Raw genomic sequence first — 21325 nt, forward strand, 5'->3', positions numbered from 1 at the left:
AACATTTTTTTCTAAAAATTCTATTTTGCATTTTAATAGTAATTTTATTAGTTTTTTCTGCTTTTGATAATGATAATTATTATTTTACTTATTAATTATTAATCATTTACAAAGTTGACTTATTTAAGTTTTTATGGAAAACAATTTTTTTTCTCAATTTACAGGTGTTCAAATCGTGAAAGATGGGTGTTTGTTGCGGAGCTGCTCCTGGAGGAGATCTTGCATTGCTGAGTCGCAGTTTAATGTAAGTTGATCATAAATTTTTTCCTTTAATTTTTCCATATTTACGATTTCAAATATTTTATTTTACACATATAACATAATAAATTTTTTTCAGGCAGTTGGTCCAGTAGAAGGAACATTTGAGCGTTTTAAGAGAAGTTATGCTGTCATCGTATCTTTTAAACAACGCAGAAATCCCCTCATATAGGTGAGTGTTTTTCAATATAGTTAATTTTATATATACAGATTTAAAAATTATAATTTACTTAAAAATTTTTAACTAAGTTTAATAATTTTTCAATTAATTAAAAAATAATAACTTAGTATTTAATAGTGTTTTGAGAAAAGAAGTGTATAATTTAATTTTTAATAATATTTTTTTCAGGTCCATTCCAATTTTCCAAATATCTGAAGAGACTAGGAAGGATGTGGAAGAAGAAAAGTGGCCCCAGCATATATCTTTTTTTTATACAATTTTTTTTCATTTTTTCTTATTTTTTTTATAATATTTTTTTTGAGCTCCCGGCCTCACGCAGAAGTGCGAGCAAGAAAGAGGGATCTTCGGAAGCTGGCCCAGAAGCGCTCGAGAAGTGGCAATGACGTTATTGCTTCCACGTGGGATTCGCCGATCGGTGAGTCGTTTTATATTTAACCCCTTCCCTGTTTAAAATAGCTATTTTTTATAAATTCAATAAAAATAAATTTGTAATTTGATAATTAATTTTTCATATATTCTTAATCTTGAAATTTCCTTGACTTTTTAAAAAATTTAATCTATTTAAAAACGTTTGAAAAAAGTAGATATACTTCATGTTGATCCAAATAAAATATTAAAAGTTAAAAAAAAAAACAGGGAAGGAAATCTGGCAACATAGTGACACCATTGACATAATTTATTATTTTCTAGTATTTTTTAGGAGTAATCTAAAAAAAAACTTGTGATATTTTCGGAAATTTAGCCCCTTAAGATTTGTAACACTCCCCACATCCTAAAGTATTACATGTTTTGTAGATTACTACTTTAATACTACTTAAATTAATATTATTGTCAATGTTTTTTTCAATGTTTATATATGTATGTTATTTATTTATTGTATGTTAAATTAATTAAAGTAATTTTCTTTTCTATTAAAAAAAAGTAATTCAAACTAGAGTAAAATTTTATTAACTTCAAATAATTTAATTAATTAATTTTGTTAGTAAATTTTATACTTAATTCTCAACAGTTAAAAGTTAATGCATGTGGAATTGGAAATTGAAAGATTTGATAATTTTTTTAATGATTAACGAATTAAATGTTTTCTTTTCAGAAAAGATCGCTCAGGTGACGGTTGCGTCCCGGGACGTTAACCCTAGTGTAGGTAATTTGCACCTGGGCGGTATTAGTTTCGTTTAGAATATAAATATAGGTAGGAAATTCGGGAAAAATAGGCATTTTTGTTCGTTTTAAATATAGCAATAGGTAGGGAAATCGGGTAAAAAATGTAAGTAAAAAATAAGTAACTGGAGTACCAGTGAAAATTTTATTTATTTCTATCCTTTATTTCTTTTGTTACTATGTTGTCTTTTATATTTTAATGTTTTGTATATGTTTTATAAGTGTTTTGTGTACGTTTTTTAAGTGTTTTTTTTTGCATGTTTTGGTTAATTAATCATTATTTTCAGATGAATCAACGTGGTGAGAAATAATATTTCTTTTTAATTGAAATTTTACTCCACATTAAATTGCTCCAATATAACCACGTATGTGACAACACCCCCTAAAAACTGAACAAAAATATTTTTTAATAATTTTCTAATGAAATTAAAAATTTTGTTTAATTTTTTTTTACCTGGAGTATAAATTTCTTTCCCAATGTATTAATTCTTAAAGTTGTGAATTTTAAAGGCAGTAGAAGTATTTGATTATAGAAATTATCAATCTGATAAAATTAAATAATTATTAGTAATTTATACAGATTTGGAAATTAAAAATATTAATTATAAATATTACCTCTTCTTTTAATAATAAATTTTTTCTCATATTTTTTATATCTGACAGAATTAGTTTCATTTTTTCAGTCTGCAATAAAATTAATAAATTTTAAAATTTTATCTGTAATTAATTGAAAAAATTTTTTTTTACCTCTTCATCGATAGCAGAACATGGTGTAACAACATGAAAGAATCTCAAAAGTATTAAATAAATTTTTAACAAAATATAAATAATTATTAAATTGCTTCCACGTCTATAATATAATATTATACCAAAAGTCATTAATGTTAAATTACAAAAACTCAACGTCATTTGAAAAAGTAAATAAATATTATAAATTTCATTTATCTCCTGTGATAAATTAAAAAGTATATAGTGAAGGCGCCTTAAAAAATCATAAATTAAAAATTATACTCCAATACAAATAGATTGAAAAACTGTTAATTTTCCTCCTCTTACTTAATCATTTCCAAATATTTTTTATTTCTCTCTATTGACATTTGCATTATCAAATCAGTAGATGAATTTGAAATAAATAAACGACTATTTACATAGTCGTCAAAAATTGATCTTTCTAAATTTTTACCATAGTACTTTATTAAAAGAATATTTAAAAATTCCAATTTCCTTTCAATGAACCTATTTTGTAAAATATGAGAAAAACAGAAGATAAAATAGAAATAATTTACAATTGTAATGAAAAATGAAAAATTTTTTAAATATACGTACTTAAGAGTACAATTCCAACTTAAATCAACCGAATTAGCTGTATAAAATGGCCAATTAAGAATAACAGTACATAAATAAACATATTTCACTGGCGGAATTGTTTCAGTTGTTAGATATGCATTCATGACATATATCATACAATTTAGAATGAAATACACAATTATCCAGTATAAATTTCTTTTAAAACAATTATAATAATTTTTCTTTAATCCCAATTCTTGAAATTTGTCATTCAATGCTTCCATATTTTCCGTTAGGCGATACATTTTCTTTTATACAAAAAATAATAATTTTTAAAGTTCATAATTTTTCTAAATCAATTTTTTATCATTAAATAAAATATAATATTAATTTTTTGTCAGAAACAAATTATCACTTACCATACGATTGTACCAACCATGAAAAATTGCTGAAATTGCAACTAGTGTTTCAAAAAAAAACATAATTGCACGCAACAGAAGTGCTATTCTATTGGAATCATAACAAGACATAATTTCATAATAAATTGAATTCAGACAAAAAATTATTGCAATTATAATATTAAGAATGAGAAATAATTTATTTTTTCTATTTCCCACTGGATAATCACATAAACCTAAACCTGTTATCCAATTGAATAATAAAAGTGGATACACTGATTCACGAATATTTTTCGGTTGCCAATAATTCTTCATTTTTGAAAATTTTTCCACTATAATATGAAAATAATTATGCTAATAGATATTCCCTTTTATTGCATTGTCTTTTATTATAATACTGTGGAGAAGATTTACAATTTTTTTTATTCTCTAGCACAGTTAATAATTATCTCTAATAGGCATCATATAAAATTACACTTAACTGCATTTTCATGCGATGATTATTTTAATAACTTTAAATAGATTAATTTAAGAATTAATAATATTTTATACTAAATTATTCAGATTGCTTTTTATCGATTTTTAAATGTTTATTATTACGAAATTCTTTATAGTGAAAACATGGGAATGCAATTATTTTTTTAATGAATAATTTAAAATGATGACAGAACAATATTGATTTAAATATATAAAGCAATATTATTTATAACCTTTTTTATTTGTATGCAAAATATAATAATAATAAACACGTTATTCAGACAATAAATACGTCATTGAAAACAATTTTATTTATTGATAAGTGAGAATAACATTTTTATTTATTTAATTGAAATTTATTTCTCATTTCTCTTTAAATTAATGAAAATCAATTCAAAAGTTAGCGCCAATCTTATGTAAACGGTTGCAACTTACGTAATTAACGTAACAAACTGTAATATAATTTATATTAGTTCCTACCATCACCGCTGGTAGCGCTAGTTGAATGTTTGTTTTGGTTTGTTTTTTCCATTTAAATTTTGACAGCTATGCTTTAAATTTAAAAGAAAACATTATTAATTATTATTACTATTTATTAATCTTTTGGTTAAAATCTTTTCAATACATCATTCTTATATAAATGTCAGTGGGATATAACAAAAATAAATTCAATGGAGGAGAAAACGTTTACAAAATGTAATTAAAAACTAAATTTTTTTGTCTTAACAAAATGTGCATTTTTTTAGTTAAAGATAATAAAAAAAATAATTTAGTTTTTAGTTTTAGTAATTTCAATTTGTTTTTTAGTAGAAAATAGTGAATTATTAAGAGAACATCAGGAGAAGCTTTTTGATCTTGAGAAACAATTAGAAATTCAAAAGAAAAAATTAATCGAAGCCGAAGAAGAAACGTGTCATTTAAAAGAACAAGTAAATTATTTTAAAAAAATAATTAAATTTGGTGATGAAAATTTATATATTAGTGACATTTTTCTCTTACAGTTACTAGATCATAGTACATTTAGTATAAGTTTAGGAGCAGTTTTGGGTAACCTTTTATGGCATGCTTCAAAAATACCGGATGTAGTTGAAATATGGATTTCAAAGGTATTTGAATAATTAATTAATTAAGAATCTTAATTTAAAAATTAAAAGAATTTAAAAAATCATTGTTCTTAAATTCCAGCCTTATATAAAACTCGATGAATTTTTTGGTGCTGTAAATGGCACTTTTTTCTCATTTATAAAAACCTATGGAGAAACTGAACTTCCAATTAATAGTGATGAATGTCAATTTGTAATGAGTCTTTTGGGAATTACGGCAAATCTTAGTGTAAGCGGAAAAGAATTTATTCTAACAAGAACAACTGGCAAAGAACTCATTAAAAATCTTATTGATTACTTTTCATATTTACAATTAGCAACACCAAGACATGCTTTATGGAGATGTAAAAAGTAATTTTTATATATTATTTTCATACCAAATTTATCCTTCTTAAAAGAATGATTCTTATAAAAATTAATAATTTTAATACAAAATTAATTTTTTACTCTATAAAAATATTGATATACAATTGAATTAATTTTTTTTTTAAATTAATAAATATATTAATTAGAAAAAAATTATAACAATTTTTTTAATATTAAAAAATAAAAATTTGACGTATTGCAAAAAAAAGATAGTGTAATTTGAATTTTCATCAACTATATATGAATTTTTACCTTTTTGACCTTATATTTATACAGACAATTTCCTTTCTCACATAATCATTTTCAAAGACAAAAACAGTTTATGGAAAGTAAATCTTTTCCGCAATATTTCCTTATATAAGAAATTATAAATTCTAAATGTGTATAAATTTTCAATCATCAATATATACGATAATAATTCATTCAACAGGTATTCATTCATCTTAGCGATTGTATAACGTTCTTCAAAATTCATTATTTAGAATTTTAAAAAAATCCTTAATCGACTCAAATAATTTTCTATGGCTTTAATTTTTTAATTTAATTTATATTTTTTTTAAATAATCTTTTAATATACACTCAGAAAAATCTTTTATTTGAGATAAATAAATATTTGTTTGGCTCTGAGAAAAATATATCTTTTCTCTAAATATATATTTTTTTCTTTTTTTGCAGAATAATCTTATGTATTTTGTATAACATAAGTCTTAATGTAATTGGAGTTCAATTATTGCGTGATTTTCAAGTAGTAAATAAAGTTTTACGTCATTGTTTTAAAGAAACTACACCCGAGGACATAAATCTACATTGTCTGTATATTTTAGACTCAATAACATCCGATTTAAAGGATCCAAAACATCTGCAAGAAATACTTGCATCAATTTCATTAGAAAAAATGGAAAAAATTGCTTTAACTGAAGATTATCAAATAATTACAATAATAAAGAAAATTAAGAGAAATTTAAAAATAGCTCAAAATCTTTTGCATACAAATAAAGAGAGGTTATAAATAATATTGCTTTATATATTTATTATATAATTATAATATTTCTTAATTTAATTAAATCTAAAAAAAAAAATTAAAAAAAATGGTGTATTTAAACAATTTTTGAAAAAAATTATTTCATATATTTAATTTATATAATATAAATATTTAAAAAGAGTTTTTTCCAAAAAGGTGAAAAAATTGTCAAAATAGGTGTAAAAGGTAACACAATTTTAAATAGGTGAATAGGTGAAAATCTGTGAAAATGTTGATTTTTTTTTCTATTCTCATTTTAAAAAAAGAGGAAGGAAGATTATTTTCTCGTTTGGTTCATCCCATTGCAAATAAATAAAGTTTGATCCATTTTTATATGCTGTAAAATTGTTAAAAATTGTAAGATATAGAAATTATTGTAAAAAAAACAATAATCAATAGAAAATATTAGCCGATTTTTAAAAATCAGATTTCCGGTGTAATAATAATTTTTTTAAATTTCTTTTTATTTATTTTTGTAAAGAACCTGTCCGAGATCGATCATAGGTTGGGGTAAAGGAGCACGCGCGTGCTCGATATCATATTGTATATAGTTTTCAAACCAGAAAACCAGAGTAAAAGGCTAGGACGGCCAATATTGATCCCGGGGCGCCGCGGCCCCAGGGTTCGCCTTCAAAAAAAAAAGAAAATTCACCACTTTTTACCATATCTTCTATTCTTAATTAAAAATAAAAAAAGAAATCATATATTTGAAGAAAATTTGCAAAAAAAAAAACAAATTGTGCAATTTTTTTGTTTCTCAAAATAAGAAAAATTACGAGAAATTTGTGTTTTCGAGAAGGTCGCGGAGGCGCCGATGCGTCGGCGTCCTTGCCCAGGAGGAGGAACCGCCAAGTGCGCTGTCCTCGAGTAAAATTATTTGGAATTAACCACATAAAGAGTTTAGATTTCACATTTTCCACTGTTCACAAAAAGGAATAAAAGTGAAATATTAATATTTTTTTTATAAAAAAGAAAAAACAAAGAAGGATGGAAAATAATCCCATAGAAAGAAAAATGGGTAGCGCGGGATAAAAAGTGAATCGTTCCGATTTTATTATAAAGTGACAATAGTTTGAAAATTTTAATTTTGAAAAAAAAGAAAAGAAAAAAAAAGTTTTGGAGAAACCTAAGGTGCATAAATGGGCCCCAACGGTAGTCGAGAAATTGGCGAAGATGATGGCCTACAAATTAATCCACGAACTACCTCGAATCAAGTTGTAAGTTCAGATTCATTTTTTTTTTGTTTTTTTTTTTTTGTTTTAAGAATTATTCTCAGAAAAAAAACCTAAATATAAAATAAACTTTAGTCGTTTAAATAAAGAAGAAACAAAGAAGAATTGTTTTTTCAAATATTTCTTTTAAATTAAAAATTGAATTAATTTAACTGCTCTGAATATTACGTAAATTCTTATAATTAAAAAAAAATCGAATATCTCTAAAATTTTTCTACTTGATGAAAATTTGTCCTGCCATTTTGAAAAATTCTCTTCTCTATAAATTGATAGAATAAATTAAAAAGAAATGTTTTTGGTATGATTCTAAGTTTTATATAATTTTTTTGAAGCGAAATATATAATACATATATATTCTAAATATAAAAGTTTATCCATAAGAATTTTGTCCCCTTTTCTTTTGTGCATTTCGCTAAGATTAATATGACATTGCGAAAAGTATAAAAAAATTTGAGACAAAGAAATTGACTTTTTTTCTTTTTGTTTAATTTACGAAAATAAAGCAATTGGCGTTAAAAAAAGAAAACAGTTTGAAAAAAGTGAAAATATTCTATTTACTTTTTCTTAAATTTTGTGATTACAAAACTTTGATGATTTAATGACTGCAGTAAACTGTAGTAGTTAATAGTACATCTACTGTAGTCATGCAACAGTTGTATTATCGATTTTCCCTTTTTCAATTTACTTTTCGAACAAGTTCGAAGAAAAAATTTATTTAATTCTATTTTATATCAAACAAAAATCTTTTTTTCATCTATAGATATTAATGAAAATACACAAAAGAAATCTTTTATTTTCCTTTATTTGAGACAAATAAAAATGTATTTGTCTCCGAGTCTAATAACTTTTTATTTGTTTTAAATAAAAAATTTAATTCAGCACAAATAAAATTTTATTTAGGGCAAATAAAATTTTTATTGAAACCAAATAAAATTTATTTGGCTGAGACATATATATTTTTTCTCTGGGTGTATAGATTAATCAGAAAAATCGTATAATATTAATAATTTTATTATTTTTAATATAATTGTGAATAAAGAATATGAGAATTCAACTTTAGAGAGAGGTGATTAAATGCATTTACATATCTAGTCAAAGAGGATGAAAAGCCGATAAGATAATTCCATTTAAACTCCGATGAAAATTAATTTAAATTATTTCATCAAAAGAAAACGGCGTTAAAAAAATAATAATAATCACTTATTTAAATCTATAATTCCATAAAATATTTTCAAGAAAGTTGTAAAATTTTATTTTTCTCTAATTATACTTTAAAATACAATAAAGTTGTTATCACACACGCGATATCAAAGAAAAATTCTCATTAAATCAAAGAAATAGTATTATTGACATATATATATCTAGTGAGATTCAAATTCCATTTTGTAATCTAAAATTTTACATCTTTATAACTATAGAAAAATATCGATTTCCTTTTTTCAATTATATATTGGAATACACAAAATATAATACAGATATTGCATCTCAACCACAATGTTATGTATTTTCTAAGAATTAATTGAAATTTTATCGTTTTCTGAGTATAATATGTTACATACTTTGATAATAATAGAAGAGAGAGAGAGAGAGAGAGAGAGAGAGAGAGAGAGAGAGAGAGAGAGAGAGAGAGAGAGAGAGTAATGTCAGATCTATCTATATATATTATGTTGTTCATATATGTGAAGTATAGTGAAAGAGTTTAAGTATTGATCGTCGTTGCATTCTGTCTGCGTGTTTCATTCTGTAAGGGGAGTTCGAAATTATTTTTGGCGCTAAAAAAAAAACTAAAAAAACGTACAATTCACTACCTATATACAATGTGAGTTTAGCAAGAAACTTTTACCGCAGTTATAAAGATCATTTATAACGCCCACGTGAAAGAAAATATCAAAATAGAGCTCAAAAAACAAAAAAACAAGAACAAAACGTTTAAAAAGAAAAATTTAATAATGAGGAATTAATTTTTTTGAAGAAGATAGTTTCTCTCAAATTACTTGCCTTTGAAGGAAAAAGTTGACAAGTTTTCAACGTCTTTAAAATTGGAAATACTGATATCAAAGCAAATTATTCAAATTATACATATACGACCCTTTAATTATCGCGATTCCTTCAAATTACTGAAAAGTATTCACTTAAATAACATCAAATTAAATATTTACGGCTAGTGGCTAAAAAAGGTTTGAAAAAATTGACTAAAAGAATCGAACTTTACATTTTGGTATTTTAAAAAAATCTTTAAAATTTATTTGAGTCAAATAAAAATATATTTGTCATATAGAACTTAATAAATTTATTTAACAAAAATTCAATTATTTTGAATTCAATTTTCTCTGGGTGTAGAATTGAAAAATGAACTTTTTTTCGTTTCTATACATTATTTTATACAACAACTTGATGAGAAGTTTATGCGACGATTAAACTCAATTGTTATCCACAATTATTAGTAGAGACGTCAACTATCCATATACTCAATTTTTTTTATTTATTTTCTTCTTTTTTATATGAAAGAAACAACAATCGCTCTCTCGCGCGCGCCCCAGCAATATAAAACGGATACAACCGATTCTCCTTTTTCTCTCTGCTATCATATCATATAATACCTTATAGCACACTCATACAAAGTTAAAATACAACTAGAACTTTGTACCTTATCTATCGCAATTTGCTTTGTTTATTATTTGCGGCACAACATTAGCACAAGTGAGAGGAAAAAAAATTGAAGAGAAAATGAAAAGGAAGATGGCACTTCATATATATGAAGGGGAAGAGAATTAAAGTCAGATGAGTTGTGTTAGGTAGTGGGGAATTAGCTGTGGGCACGTCCATCAGTGATAAAACACTGTCGCATTTTAATATCATTCGTTCCCTTGATTATATATAGCTGGACAGTGTCCATTTTTTTTTTTTTTTTGGGAAAATTCAATTTTTTTTCGTTCTTTGAGGTGGGATTCTCAATAAACATGCCGTCCAAAAATAAGGTATTTAACGTCCTTTTCATTTTTCATCTCCAACTCTTCAATTTTTGAAATCCTTGTGGGAATTTTTTATTTCTGAAAATGAGAAAATCAATAATTAAATCGAAAAGTAATTTATAAATATTTTATAACAATAATTATTATCACATAAATTCTATTTTTTATTATAATTTCAAAAAATAATCAATTTCTCTTTTATAATTCTGTATTTTCATTATTTATAAATTCTGTTTTAATTAATTTTTTTATTAAATTTTATTTAATAATAGTAATAGAAAATTAGATTAAATTTTTATTCAAAATAAAATTTTTTGATCATAAAATAGAAAAAAGCCTTTGAAAAAATTCTCATTTCAAAAATATTATAAAACAATATAATTATACAATGTCTATTGAAGTAATTCAAAAATCAAAAATCGAGTGACTAATCTAATTTCGAAATCGTTTCAGTACCTTTTGATAAGAACCAGTATATACTTAAATTCCACGCTGATAAAAATTGATCTTAATTACTTAAAAGAATTTCTCAATATTTCGTCAACGAAATAAAGCCTATTTTCTAAACGATAATATTTTCAATTTAAATTAATTAAAAAAAAGTCAAAAAACAAATTAATAAAATGCACGCGTCAATATAATAAATAAAAATTAAAATAAATTGTGTAATAAATTATTGAAAATTAGTAGTAATAATGCAATAATAATAATAATAATTAAAAATTTTAAAAATTAATTTAAATAATATAAAAATTTATATGAAAGAAGAATAATAGGTACGCGTGTCATAATTAATTGTACAAGGCGCCATATAGAAAGTAAATGCGCGCGCGAGTGAATGTGGGTTGCGGTCAAGAAAATATCGGTAACTGATTGATAATTTCTTTATATATATATACATATATAAATCCAATATATACCTTATCTCGCGTTTTTCTTTTAAATTATAATATATAACATCGAACTAAAATTCTCGTAGACTCTTCAAGGAGGACTTGGTATTAAATTATAGTTTTCGTATTTAATTTCTTTTTCCAATAAAAAAAAGAAAAATTTAATTTCTTATATACAATGACTAATATATCTATCCAGTATTATATACCTATTCTTATATCTATATCAAAATCGAGATAAATTGCAAATCTTGATAATTACCTATCTTTAGTGTATATTTTATCAGTTTTGTGTTATCAAACCGGTAAAACGTTGGTCAATATATCTTTTATATTTGTAATAGCTTTTTTAATTTCAAAAAATGATTAAAAAATTTTTTTTACCGAATCGTCTTTATTATATTTGCGTACTAAAAAATATATACACATTTTATTATATTGTCTAAAAAAATTAATTTCATTATATCATTATTATTTTATATTATTAGTTGAAAATACTAAAACTTTTTTGAAGTTAATAGAGTTCTAAAAAAAAATAAAAAAAATAGAATTGAAAATATTCCTATTTAAAAATGCACATTATGCGAAAAAAAAGAATTTTTTTCTTAAAAGTGAATTTTAATTAGTACAAAGAAGTTAAATTATAAAACAATTTACGTTGAGATTAAATTTAATTTACAAACAATTTATGGAATGCACTTTTATAGTACAATAGTAATAATAATATGTGCTTAACTAAATTTATAAATGAAAGTTGAATCACTTGTTTGAACTCCTGATTCATCAAAAAGAATTTGCTACCAAATTTTTTTTTCTCTTCACTTGAGATGAGAAGCAGATGGTGTTTTCATTCGGCCATTTAACAGTTCTAATTGTCGTTGCTCGTTATCTAATTAATTCATAAAACGACATTGCGTATAAACGCGCGCGAGTGCATTGTATCTCACTATCAAAACAAATAATTTTTATATATATATATATATACACGGTATTTTTAAAAACATTTCATTTTATTTGAAAAAAAATTTATATTCTCATCTATTATAGCAAAAAAGATATTATTTTCTTAGTATTCTATGTGTAATTTTTCAAATTATCTGCCTATACAGCTGAAAGTTAAATAATATATTTGAGAAAGTCATGAATTTAAAAAAAAGAACTCGTAAACTCGCGACCTTCGTTTTTAAAATGAAACAATAACAATTATTACATTGTCTTTCTCAATAAAAAAAATTCCGTTTTTTATTTATGTTTAATATATATATATAATAAAATTGTAAAATTATTCTACATTAGATTTCAATTATTTTGATTTTTATAATTTTTTTATATATATAGGAAAAATAATTGCAAAACTTTTCTGATTTGAAAGAAAAAAGGTTTAGAAATTTTTCAAATAGTATAGAAATATTAAATTTACCTCTGCTTTTTTTTCTATATACTTGTTTTTGTGATTTTTTTTAAACACAACAATGATGCAGAACACGTCATAATTTTGAACAAAGTTCGTCACAAAAAGAGTGGGGCATGTCGAGCTGCGTGCAGTATGTAACTGACTACAGAGTAGAGTGCAACTATTTTATTTATTTATATATATTTCTGTATAGTAGTAGAGTAATAGTTTCCACTATCTGGTCTTTAATAACAACCTAACCTCAAAAAAATACTTAAAATATGTTTCTATATGACATATACAATGTATATAATACATGTACTTAATCTAATTATCGTTAAGAAAATTGTGTCAAGATAAACAAATTCATATATAAATATCTATAAACTCGTGCGTTTTATCAAAGAAGAATTTTATCAACAAATGCAAAAACGAAATTTTTAATAAACAGTGAATAAGTTTATTCGCGGTGTCTTTGTTGATTCAAAAAGAAGATCTAAATGTGAGAGAGAGAGAAGCTTTCGGATAAAAAAAGGGTGTGATATAAATATAGCGAAGAGTATTAAATTTTACACACGCAGTCAGTATAGAGAGAGAGAGGATGCATCATCATGACATTGCCTCGGTTATCGAACCTTGTTGCCTACTGTGGCGTTGTATATGATGGAACGATTGTTTAAATGGCTTGTAAAATTTTTGTGTAGTGAAAAGCAAATTTTCCTTTGGATTTAAATGAAATAAAATAATGATGCCACTTGATTCAATTTGTTTCGAAACGCTTTACGCGCAGTGTTACACCTATTACTATTAATAGATTATTTCCTATACGGATCAAGAAAAACAAAAGTGTAAAATGTCACGAGTGTCGCTCAAATCACAATATAGCCAATACGGCTCACGTAGAGTACGAAAAATAAGCACGGTAGGTCCCGAAAACAAAACACATTTTTTTATGTATTATAAAAACACGTGAGTAATTTGACATTACTTTTAGGTTATGTTGCTCGTTAAAAAAATCATATGACAAGAATTGAAAATAATGAGGATTTTTTGTTGCTATTTTTCTTGATTGTGTTTAATTAAAATATGACATATACGTTAATCGAATTTAGTTGTGTGGGTGTTTTATTAAATGGGAGGAATTTGTAAATAAACAAGGTCGAAGACAAAATAGTTTGGTTTATGTCAAAATTTATATATATAAAATTCATAATCAGCTGATTGGATCCGCCCTCCTGGATGAACCTAACCTAACATTCTGATCTCGTGATTTTATTTATTTTTTTTAAACAAAGTCATGATTCTTTACAATACAAAATAATACTGTTGAGGTCATTGATCGTGTCCTTGGCATAATGCCTAAACGTTAATTAAATTCAGAGCACGTGCTTCGATATCTAATTTTCTCTTTCGTTTCATTTTTCTTTTTTTTGTTATTTTTATCATTTTAAGAAACTTGCAGTATTTTTTTTTTTATTAAAAATGGACAAAGGAATGAATAATTCTTTAAGGTCACTGCAGTGTGAGCTGTATGATTCACTATACAAAGCTTATTGGAATAAAATTATTGACATACTTTTTGTTTTTTTATAATTGATACTATAATTTTTTCTTATTTTTATATTTATTTAAAAAAAGACACTAAAAAAAATTCATGTAAAAATAATCCAGTTAATAAGATTTGTAAACATTTCAATTCAAACGGAAGTGTGTAAAATATTTTAAGTTTATTTTTGGAAAATCAAACATGAAATATTTCAGTTTGGAACATTTCTAAATATCTTTTGTGGAAAAATTTATAATCTCGAGTATGTTTAATTTTTGATTAAAACCAATTAAAACAAATTTTCTTTTGTTTCTTTCTTTATAAATTTATAAACTATCAACTAGTAATAAAGAAAAAAAATAATTTAAAAAAACCAGATTTAATGATAGATTAAAAAGTTAATTTTATTATGAAGAGATTAAAAGAGCTAATCGAATATTAATAATATCTGATATACAAAGAACAACGAGAATGAAATCAAAACAAGATTTTCTTGCTTCTTTTGTAATCAAGGTGAACTAGCCACATATTATGTCAAAAGTTGATTCAAAGAATCAATTTTGCATTTGATTTAAACGGAAAAGTGATTAATATAAAGAAATAAGACAATTTTTTTTATTAAAATAAATTATAATTCATAAAAAAATAAAAAAAATTTGAAAAAAGAATTTTTTTTAATGTCTCTAATGTTCTGAATGTTCAAATGAACGGATTTTTTTATATTATTGTACTCCAATGACAAATAAAAAATAAATGTGCATATTAATTAAAAAAAGTAAAAAAAGTAAAAAAAATTCATTCATTTGAACTCTCAGAACTTTAGGGACATCTTTTTTTAATGTTTTACGTCCGATAAATATTATTGAAGAGAAGTGAAAATAAATGAAAAAAAGGGACAAATAGTTTTAATTAGTTTAATGCAACGTTTTCTTTTTTTTATAGACGGAAAGCGAGTATTCAGTAGAGGAACAAGCGAAATTAACAGGAGATGGAGGTGCTGATGAGACATCTCCTGAAGATGATGTATCGTTATGTGACTATCATGACATACCACCACCTCCAGATGGTGGCTATGGTTGGGTTGTGGTATTTGCATCATTTATGTGTAATATGATAGTTGATGGAATAGCATATACATTTGGAAAATTTCATCAACCATTTGCTTTGCATTTTAATGAGAGTCAAGCGACAACGGCATGGGTTGGTTCTCTTTTATCTGGCGTATACCTCAGCGCAGGTAATTTAATAATTAATTTATTTAATAATTCCAAAGTTTACTTTGGAAATAGTATTTTTTACTATTTTTTAAATTTGTCATTTTTTCTCTCTTTTTCAGGTCCTATTGTCAGCGCATTAACTAATAAGTATGGTTGTAGAAATGTGTGTATAGCTGGTAGTTGTATTGGTGCTATTGCATTTGTCTTGTCAATTTTTTCAAGCTCCATCAATATGCTAATTTTAACTTATGGAGTATTAGGAGGTAAAAAACTTATTATTATTATATTGAAAAAATGTACAATTTTTTTTTTGTTTTTTTAATGATATTTAATAATATTGACAGTTTAACTAAAATATAGATTCTTCATCTGCTAGGTATTGGTTTTGGTCTCATTTATTTGCCAGCTGTAGTTTGTGTAGGATATTATTTTGAAACAAAGAGATCATTAGCCACGGGAATAGCTGTTTGTGGTTCAGGATTTGGAACTGTTTTTTTTCCCTCACTTGCTGAAATTTTACTCACCGAATATAAATGGCAAGGGGCAAATTTAATTTTAGCTGGTCTTATACTTAATTGTGTGGTAAGTTTAATTTAATTTTTAAAGAAAAATTTTGTGCTTTTAAATTAAAATTTTCAATTTATTAAATGGTGTTTAATCTTTGTCATTTAGGTTTTCGGAGCATTAATGAGGCCATTGGAATACGCAAAACCATCGTCAGTGAAACCATTACTTCAAAGAATGGCAGAAGAAAAAAGATTTCAAATGGAACGTGGAAGTATTGGAGGATCATATTTTATGGTACAACTTCCTGATGGTTCAATGGAAAAGAGAATGAAAATGCCAATTAACATTGACCCTGGCGTACACTCCAGTTTCAACTTAGACCAATTAGTGCCTGGTAAGAAAAATTACTTAATTTTTTTAATTTTCCTCTAATTCAACAAAAGTTACTTTCAATAATTTTTAATTTTTCAAAAACTATAATTGAATTAAATATTCAATTATCATAGAAATTTTGTTATAAGTTTAATTTGTTAAATTAAAAATTGAAAGTTGATGGAATAGAAAGAGAGAGAAAAAAAAAGAAAAATTGTGTCGATTATATTAATTGATACTCATATTATAAAAGGAACTCCGCTGACTCCAGTACCAACTGTGCCGACATTGCCAACAATATCGGAAGTAAAAGTGCAGGAGCACTCGTCAAGTGGAGCGACAAGTAATAGTGGAAGTATGGATTTAAAAAGTTCGTCAACCAAATCAAAAAGTAAAAAAGCCATAGATGATACCAAAGAAATAAAAGATGTTTTGGATAAACCTGATGAATTTAATAAAACTGTTATTCCACGCAATGCATCTCAACCGGCATTCACAACACATGTTCAAGGATTACCGAAAAATGGATCAGTTCCCTTTTTTGATAGAATTCGAAAAACAAGTACAGGCGAAAGATATAAGCCAAGTCTTAGTGCAATTAAAAATTCGAGATCAACATTAAATTCAAATGGAGATATTAGAAAGAGTTTACATCTACGTCTTTCTGTTAGCAGTATGTTGGGATCACGAAATAATAATACCGAATTAGATGTAAGTAAATTAAAATTCAGTTTTTTAATTTCCAAGTTTCGAATAAGCATTTGATTAAATTTTTCTTTTTAAACATATTTTTATTTGACAGAATTTTTATTCTTTCAAATTCTAACTAATAAAAAATATATATGAGTAAATAATAATCGCTTTTTTTCAGGATGGAGAGAGTATAACTTTCACGACAAGTAAATTAAGTCTGAGACAGGCAATGCCAAAAGAAAAGCCTATGATAGTTCGTCCTTTATCTCGAAAAGATATTTTTTATAGTGGTAGTGTAGTTAATTTACCAGAATATCAGAGTCAAAAATCATTAACTAATTATCGTCAAAGTGTTATTTCACTATCAAAATCAGTGCGTGGTGATGTTAGAGATGGTGATTTTGAAAAAGGCCCTCAACGTATGTATAATAATAACAACAAGAAACAAGACAGATTTTTTAGTTCGCATGTTAAGAAAAATAATTACTTAATTGGTTTTTTTTAATGTTTCAGAACCACTATGTCCTTGTTTGGTTTTACCTAATTCTTTTAAAGAAGCCTTGGGAACAATGTTGGACATGACACTATTGAAAAATCCCGTATTTCTGATGATTGGAATAAGTAATATTTTTGGAATGGCTGCCACTTACATTCCGTTTGTTTATCTTCCACGAGCTGCTGAAAATGATGTAAATATGATTTCTGATTTTAAATTTTAGAAAAAAAGGTTACGCAATGTGGTTTTTAAAACTTTTTGTCTTTGTGTTTTTTTTTCTCTTAAATTTATAAAATGATGTTAATTAAAATTTATGAATTTTCTTTTTTCAATTCTATTTCAGGGAATTGATAAGAATTTGGCGACATTTTTGCTCTCTGTTATTGGAATAACAAATATTGTTGGGCGTATTGCTTGTGGATATATTGCAGATTTTCCACAAGTTAATTCTTTACTGTTAAATAATATCTGCTTAATAGTGTGTTCTTTTTCACTGGCTGCAACACCACTCTGTTATTCTTATGGTGGCTATGTAGCTGCCAGTGTTTTCTTTGGACTCGCAATATGTAAGTTACTTTTTTGTCTTTTAATCCATATTGTCTACACACTAATCTCGGAAATTATCAGACGATCACCTTTTTTATGATAAAAAACCGGTAAAAACAACTTTAAACGTGAAAATATATAATCTAAAATTATTTTTCTTTTATTTACTGAAGGCTTTTGTAATTAAAAATTCGATTATCTTTATAGCGGGATATATTTCTCTAACGTCAATTATCCTGGTGGATCTTTTGGGACTGGATAAATTAACCAATGCTTTTGGATTACTAATTTTATTCAGAGGAGCAGCGGCAATGATAGGACCGCCAATTGCTGGTGCAATTAATGATGCAACCGGAAGTTATAGTGTAACATTTTATATGGCAGGATTTCTTTTTCTTCTAAGTACTATTACCAGTTTTATGGCTCCTATGATGAAGCGTTGCATTGCTCCACAGGTAATTTTTTATTAAGTATTTAATTTATTTTTGTACTTAATTCATTTAATTATTATTATTATTTTTATCATTGTTGTTATTGTTATTTCTTTATTATATTTACTTAATTACATAAATAATTATCTATATTTTTAATTCAGGATATCCAGCAACCCATTGAAAAATCCTTGAATTCTCCTTGAATTTATTTTTTACTTTGAAAAAAAACTTGAAATCACTTTGAATTTTAAAATAAAAAAATCATGAATTATTAAAATTTTCTAAAGTGATAGCAGTTATATTTTTTAAATATAAAAAAAATTTAAAAAAACAAAGACTGTGATTGGTTGATTTTAAAACTCTTGCTGAAATATTTCCTAGAGATGTATGATCGGATAATTATATATTGATTGACAAAATTAAATTTTCAGACACAGCCTTTGGTATTAGATCAATTAACACCTATTGATGAAGATATTGAAGAAGAAAATGAGGACGATATACCAGAAATTGTGGAAACTGCTCCATCACCAGTAGATCCACCCGAAAAAGAAATTAAACAAATTGAATCTGTTTTATAATTATATACTCCAAGCTATTTTGCTTCTTTTTAATTTTTTTTTTTTTTTTTTTTTTTTCATTAGGAAATTGCCTACCCTCCAAGCCATTCTGTGATAGAGCTGTTTCTTGGAGTAGGCCAAACTATATAAAAAAGGGTATTTTTTCATCATTCTCTTATAATAAATACCACGAGAACGAACAAAGCACAAATTGACTAAAAAAAAAAGGAAAACAAATTTTTCCCCACGGAGTTATTAAAATATGCACTTAAAATGCACCAAAATGAATATATCGACTGCAATTGACCAAAGCCTGAAAAATGAAACTCCGTCGGGTAAAAAAAGAAAAGAACTGTTTTTTTAGTTCATAATCGGCCTCTGTCGAAGTGTAGATTCTTTAAGTAACTTAATCAGTATCGAACGTCAGTATAAAAAAAAGAAATTCGAAAGAAAATCATGAAACAAAAATGCGCTTTTGCACGTGCATATCGGTTAAGATTGAAAGAAAAACAAAAATGTAAATAGAAACGTAGAATAAAAATTTCTTTGTCAAATTCTCTACGTTTCAATTTACTTTTTATTAGAGGTTTCATCTCTATTTCGATTATTATATCCCTAGGCTTAAATTATTCGCGGCAAACCGATGTTTATTGCACTTAAATTGTACATAAGATCGACGTGACTGAATGAATCAATCAATTATAATATTAAAAAAAAGAAAAAAAATACACGCAGAAATATATAAAGCAACGCCTGCCGCGGAACGAACCTCTTGTAAATATTATATTGCAGAGACTTGTGATAAAAAGAAACAGCAAAATTTGCAAAATCAGTATGTCATAATGACGATTCAAACTTCTCTTTAAAAAAAAGAAAAAATGAAATTTGATCTATCGATAAAATTGTGAAGATTCAAAAATAACGATAAATCAATTTTCCATTTAAGCGTTCGAGGATTCCGATTATCGGCTATAAAATATAGTTTGAATTAATTAATTTACAAATTTTTCGAAACTTTCTAAAATATTGAAGAATTAATTAACACAAACTATAAATAAGCGAACTAATTTTGTTATGCACAGTGAAAAAAACGCTGTTTAACTAATCCTGTGACTTAAAAAAAGCAAAAAGAAAAAAAAATAGGCGAAGAATTATTATTGATATTATGTGATTTATAATATATATATATAAATATAATTGTATATAAAAATCTTGTTAAAAGTACTTAGTTACTGAAAAAATGTTTTAAATTTAATGTTTTGTGTTTGGAATGATATCGTTGAAAATTATACAATTTTAAAGTAACTGCAAAAAATACAATTTTCCAAAAACTAATATTCTTGTTAGGTAGCCACGCTACCTGGAAATTCTGGAAAAGTCAGGGAATTTTATAAATCTGGAAAAACCTGCAGGAAATTTTCCTTCAAACCCTGGAAAACAACCAATTTTGAATATATTGTTCCAGTCTAAAGTTAAAAGTTTTGTGATTGGCTTATTATTTTGCTAAATTGTTGTCTTATTTTAAAGCAATAAATTCCTAAAATATTAACTAATTAAAACAAAAAAATTGTAGAAAGTATCTTGAACACAAATTAATAAATTTTAATTTTCAACTGAGTAAGGTATTATTTTAAAAACTGAATCTTCTTATTCAATAACTAAATTAAAAAAATTAAGTAATTATTACTTCAAATAAACATTTATATAAAACTTTTAAGTATTCATAAAAATATATTCTAAGTATTTAATTCGTGGAATAATAATTTATATGAAAAAGTGAACAATATATTCGTTTTTTTTGAAAATAGAAAAATAATTTATACGCTTAGTTATTTTAAAGTTATAAAAAAAATTTTTTGCATAATTTCCAACGGTAATTAGTGTGAATGTGAGAGAAAGAGAAAGAATGTCTTTATGTATGTGTATATGTAAGAAAGTTGACTTTTTGTCACACACTCGATATTGTGTGACAATTTTTCAGTCTTGATTGTTGCTTTTTAGGGGAAATCACAAAAAAAGAAACATTAAGAATTTTTCAAAAATCGATTTGCAGCTTTAAGCAAAATGCTTCGTAAGCGAAATCTTAATGTTATCAATTTTATAATAATAATAATAATAATAATATTTTATTGTCATTATCATTATGAATATTATATATACATAAAAATGATAGTGTAAAAATCACATACAATTAATTTCTTTGATGTACAAA

At 25.1% G+C, this 21325-nt stretch overlaps 3 protein-coding genes across 20 annotated transcripts in view; 2 read left to right on the plus strand and 1 right to left on the minus strand.

Moving 5' to 3' along the window:
- Nucleotides 1-803: 803 nt before the first annotated feature.
- LOC127277884 (monocarboxylate transporter 3) lies at nucleotides 804-20730 on the plus strand. 5 transcript variants are annotated; one of them, XM_051299297.1, is made up of 11 exons: nucleotides 804-854; nucleotides 15231-15525; nucleotides 15625-15768; nucleotides 15882-16087; nucleotides 16178-16406; nucleotides 16638-17095; nucleotides 17256-17496; nucleotides 17591-17766; nucleotides 17917-18139; nucleotides 18327-18574; nucleotides 18985-20730. In XM_051299297.1, the coding sequence occupies exons 1-11, from the start codon at nucleotides 819-821 to the stop codon at nucleotides 19132-19134; spliced, it is 2406 nt and encodes an 801-aa protein (XP_051155254.1). In that variant the 5' UTR covers nucleotides 804-818; the 3' UTR covers nucleotides 19135-20730. The 5 variants fall into 5 exon arrangements, with proteins under 5 accessions (XP_051155254.1, XP_051155251.1, XP_051155253.1 ...); XM_051299294.1 differs by lacking the exon at nucleotides 804-854 and adding an exon at nucleotides 6821-7469; XM_051299296.1 differs by lacking the exon at nucleotides 804-854 and adding an exon at nucleotides 6821-7469 and having other exon boundaries at nucleotides 16656-17095.
- The window catches only part of LOC127277887 (uncharacterized), a 28810-nt gene continuing 8940 nt past the window's right edge, over nucleotides 1456-21325 (minus strand). For 11 of the 13 annotated variants that reach the window (XR_007842419.1, XR_007842422.1, XR_007842424.1 and 8 more), the window contains exon 4: nucleotides 9456-10534. Coding sequence is in view for 2 of the 13 variants with exons in the window: in XM_051299303.1 (XP_051155260.1) it covers nucleotides 1933-1989; nucleotides 2055-2144; nucleotides 2216-2284; nucleotides 2348-2509 (378 nt within the window). In the remaining 11 variants the exon portion in view is untranslated. Of the gene's footprint in view, nucleotides 1990-2054; nucleotides 2145-2215; nucleotides 2285-2347; nucleotides 2623-9455; nucleotides 10535-21325 lie in introns of those variants that run through there. The other 2 variants (XM_051299303.1, XM_051299304.1) reach the window with 2 other exon arrangements.
- Nucleotides 3998-6244, plus strand: LOC127277886 (uncharacterized). 2 transcript variants are annotated; one of them, XM_051299301.1, is made up of 5 exons: nucleotides 4010-4458; nucleotides 4570-4691; nucleotides 4764-4868; nucleotides 4948-5216; nucleotides 5907-6244. In XM_051299301.1, exons 1-5 carry the CDS (start codon nucleotides 4434-4436, stop codon nucleotides 6238-6240), a joined length of 855 nt encoding a protein of 284 aa, XP_051155258.1. In that variant the 5' UTR covers nucleotides 4010-4433; the 3' UTR covers nucleotides 6241-6244. The 2 variants fall into 2 exon arrangements, with proteins under 2 accessions (XP_051155257.1, XP_051155258.1); XM_051299300.1 differs by having other exon boundaries at nucleotides 3998-4458; nucleotides 4570-4868.

Source organism: Leptopilina boulardi, unplaced genomic scaffold (genome assembly GCF_019393585.1).
Source record: "Leptopilina boulardi isolate dan_hultmark-lab unplaced genomic scaffold, ZJU_Lbou_2.1 LbouV2_19, whole genome shotgun sequence".
NCBI lineage: Eukaryota > Metazoa > Arthropoda > Insecta > Hymenoptera > Figitidae > Leptopilina > Leptopilina boulardi.

Excerpts from the sequence above, each read along its gene's own strand:
- LOC127277886 (XM_051299300.1), top strand. The coding sequence starts at position 4,434 with ATGGAGGAGAAAACGTTTACAAAAT. Across the intron at positions 4,869-4,947 it reads TTGAAATATGGATTTCAAAG|CCTTATATAAAACTCGATGA; the intron begins GTATTTGAATAA and ends CTTAAATTCCAG. Across the intron at positions 5,217-5,906 it reads GCTTTATGGAGATGTAAAAA|AATAATCTTATGTATTTTGT; the intron begins GTAATTTTTATA and ends CTTTTTTTGCAG.
- LOC127277884 (XM_051299294.1), top strand. The coding sequence starts at position 7,392 with ATGGGCCCCAACGGTAGTCGAGAAATTGGCGAAGATGATGGCCTACAA. Across the intron at positions 17,096-17,255 it reads ATAATAATACCGAATTAGAT|GATGGAGAGAGTATAACTTT; the intron begins GTAAGTAAATTA and ends GCTTTTTTTCAG. Across the intron at positions 18,140-18,326 it reads TTTCTTTGGACTCGCAATAT|CGGGATATATTTCTCTAACG; the intron begins GTAAGTTACTTT and ends TTATCTTTATAG.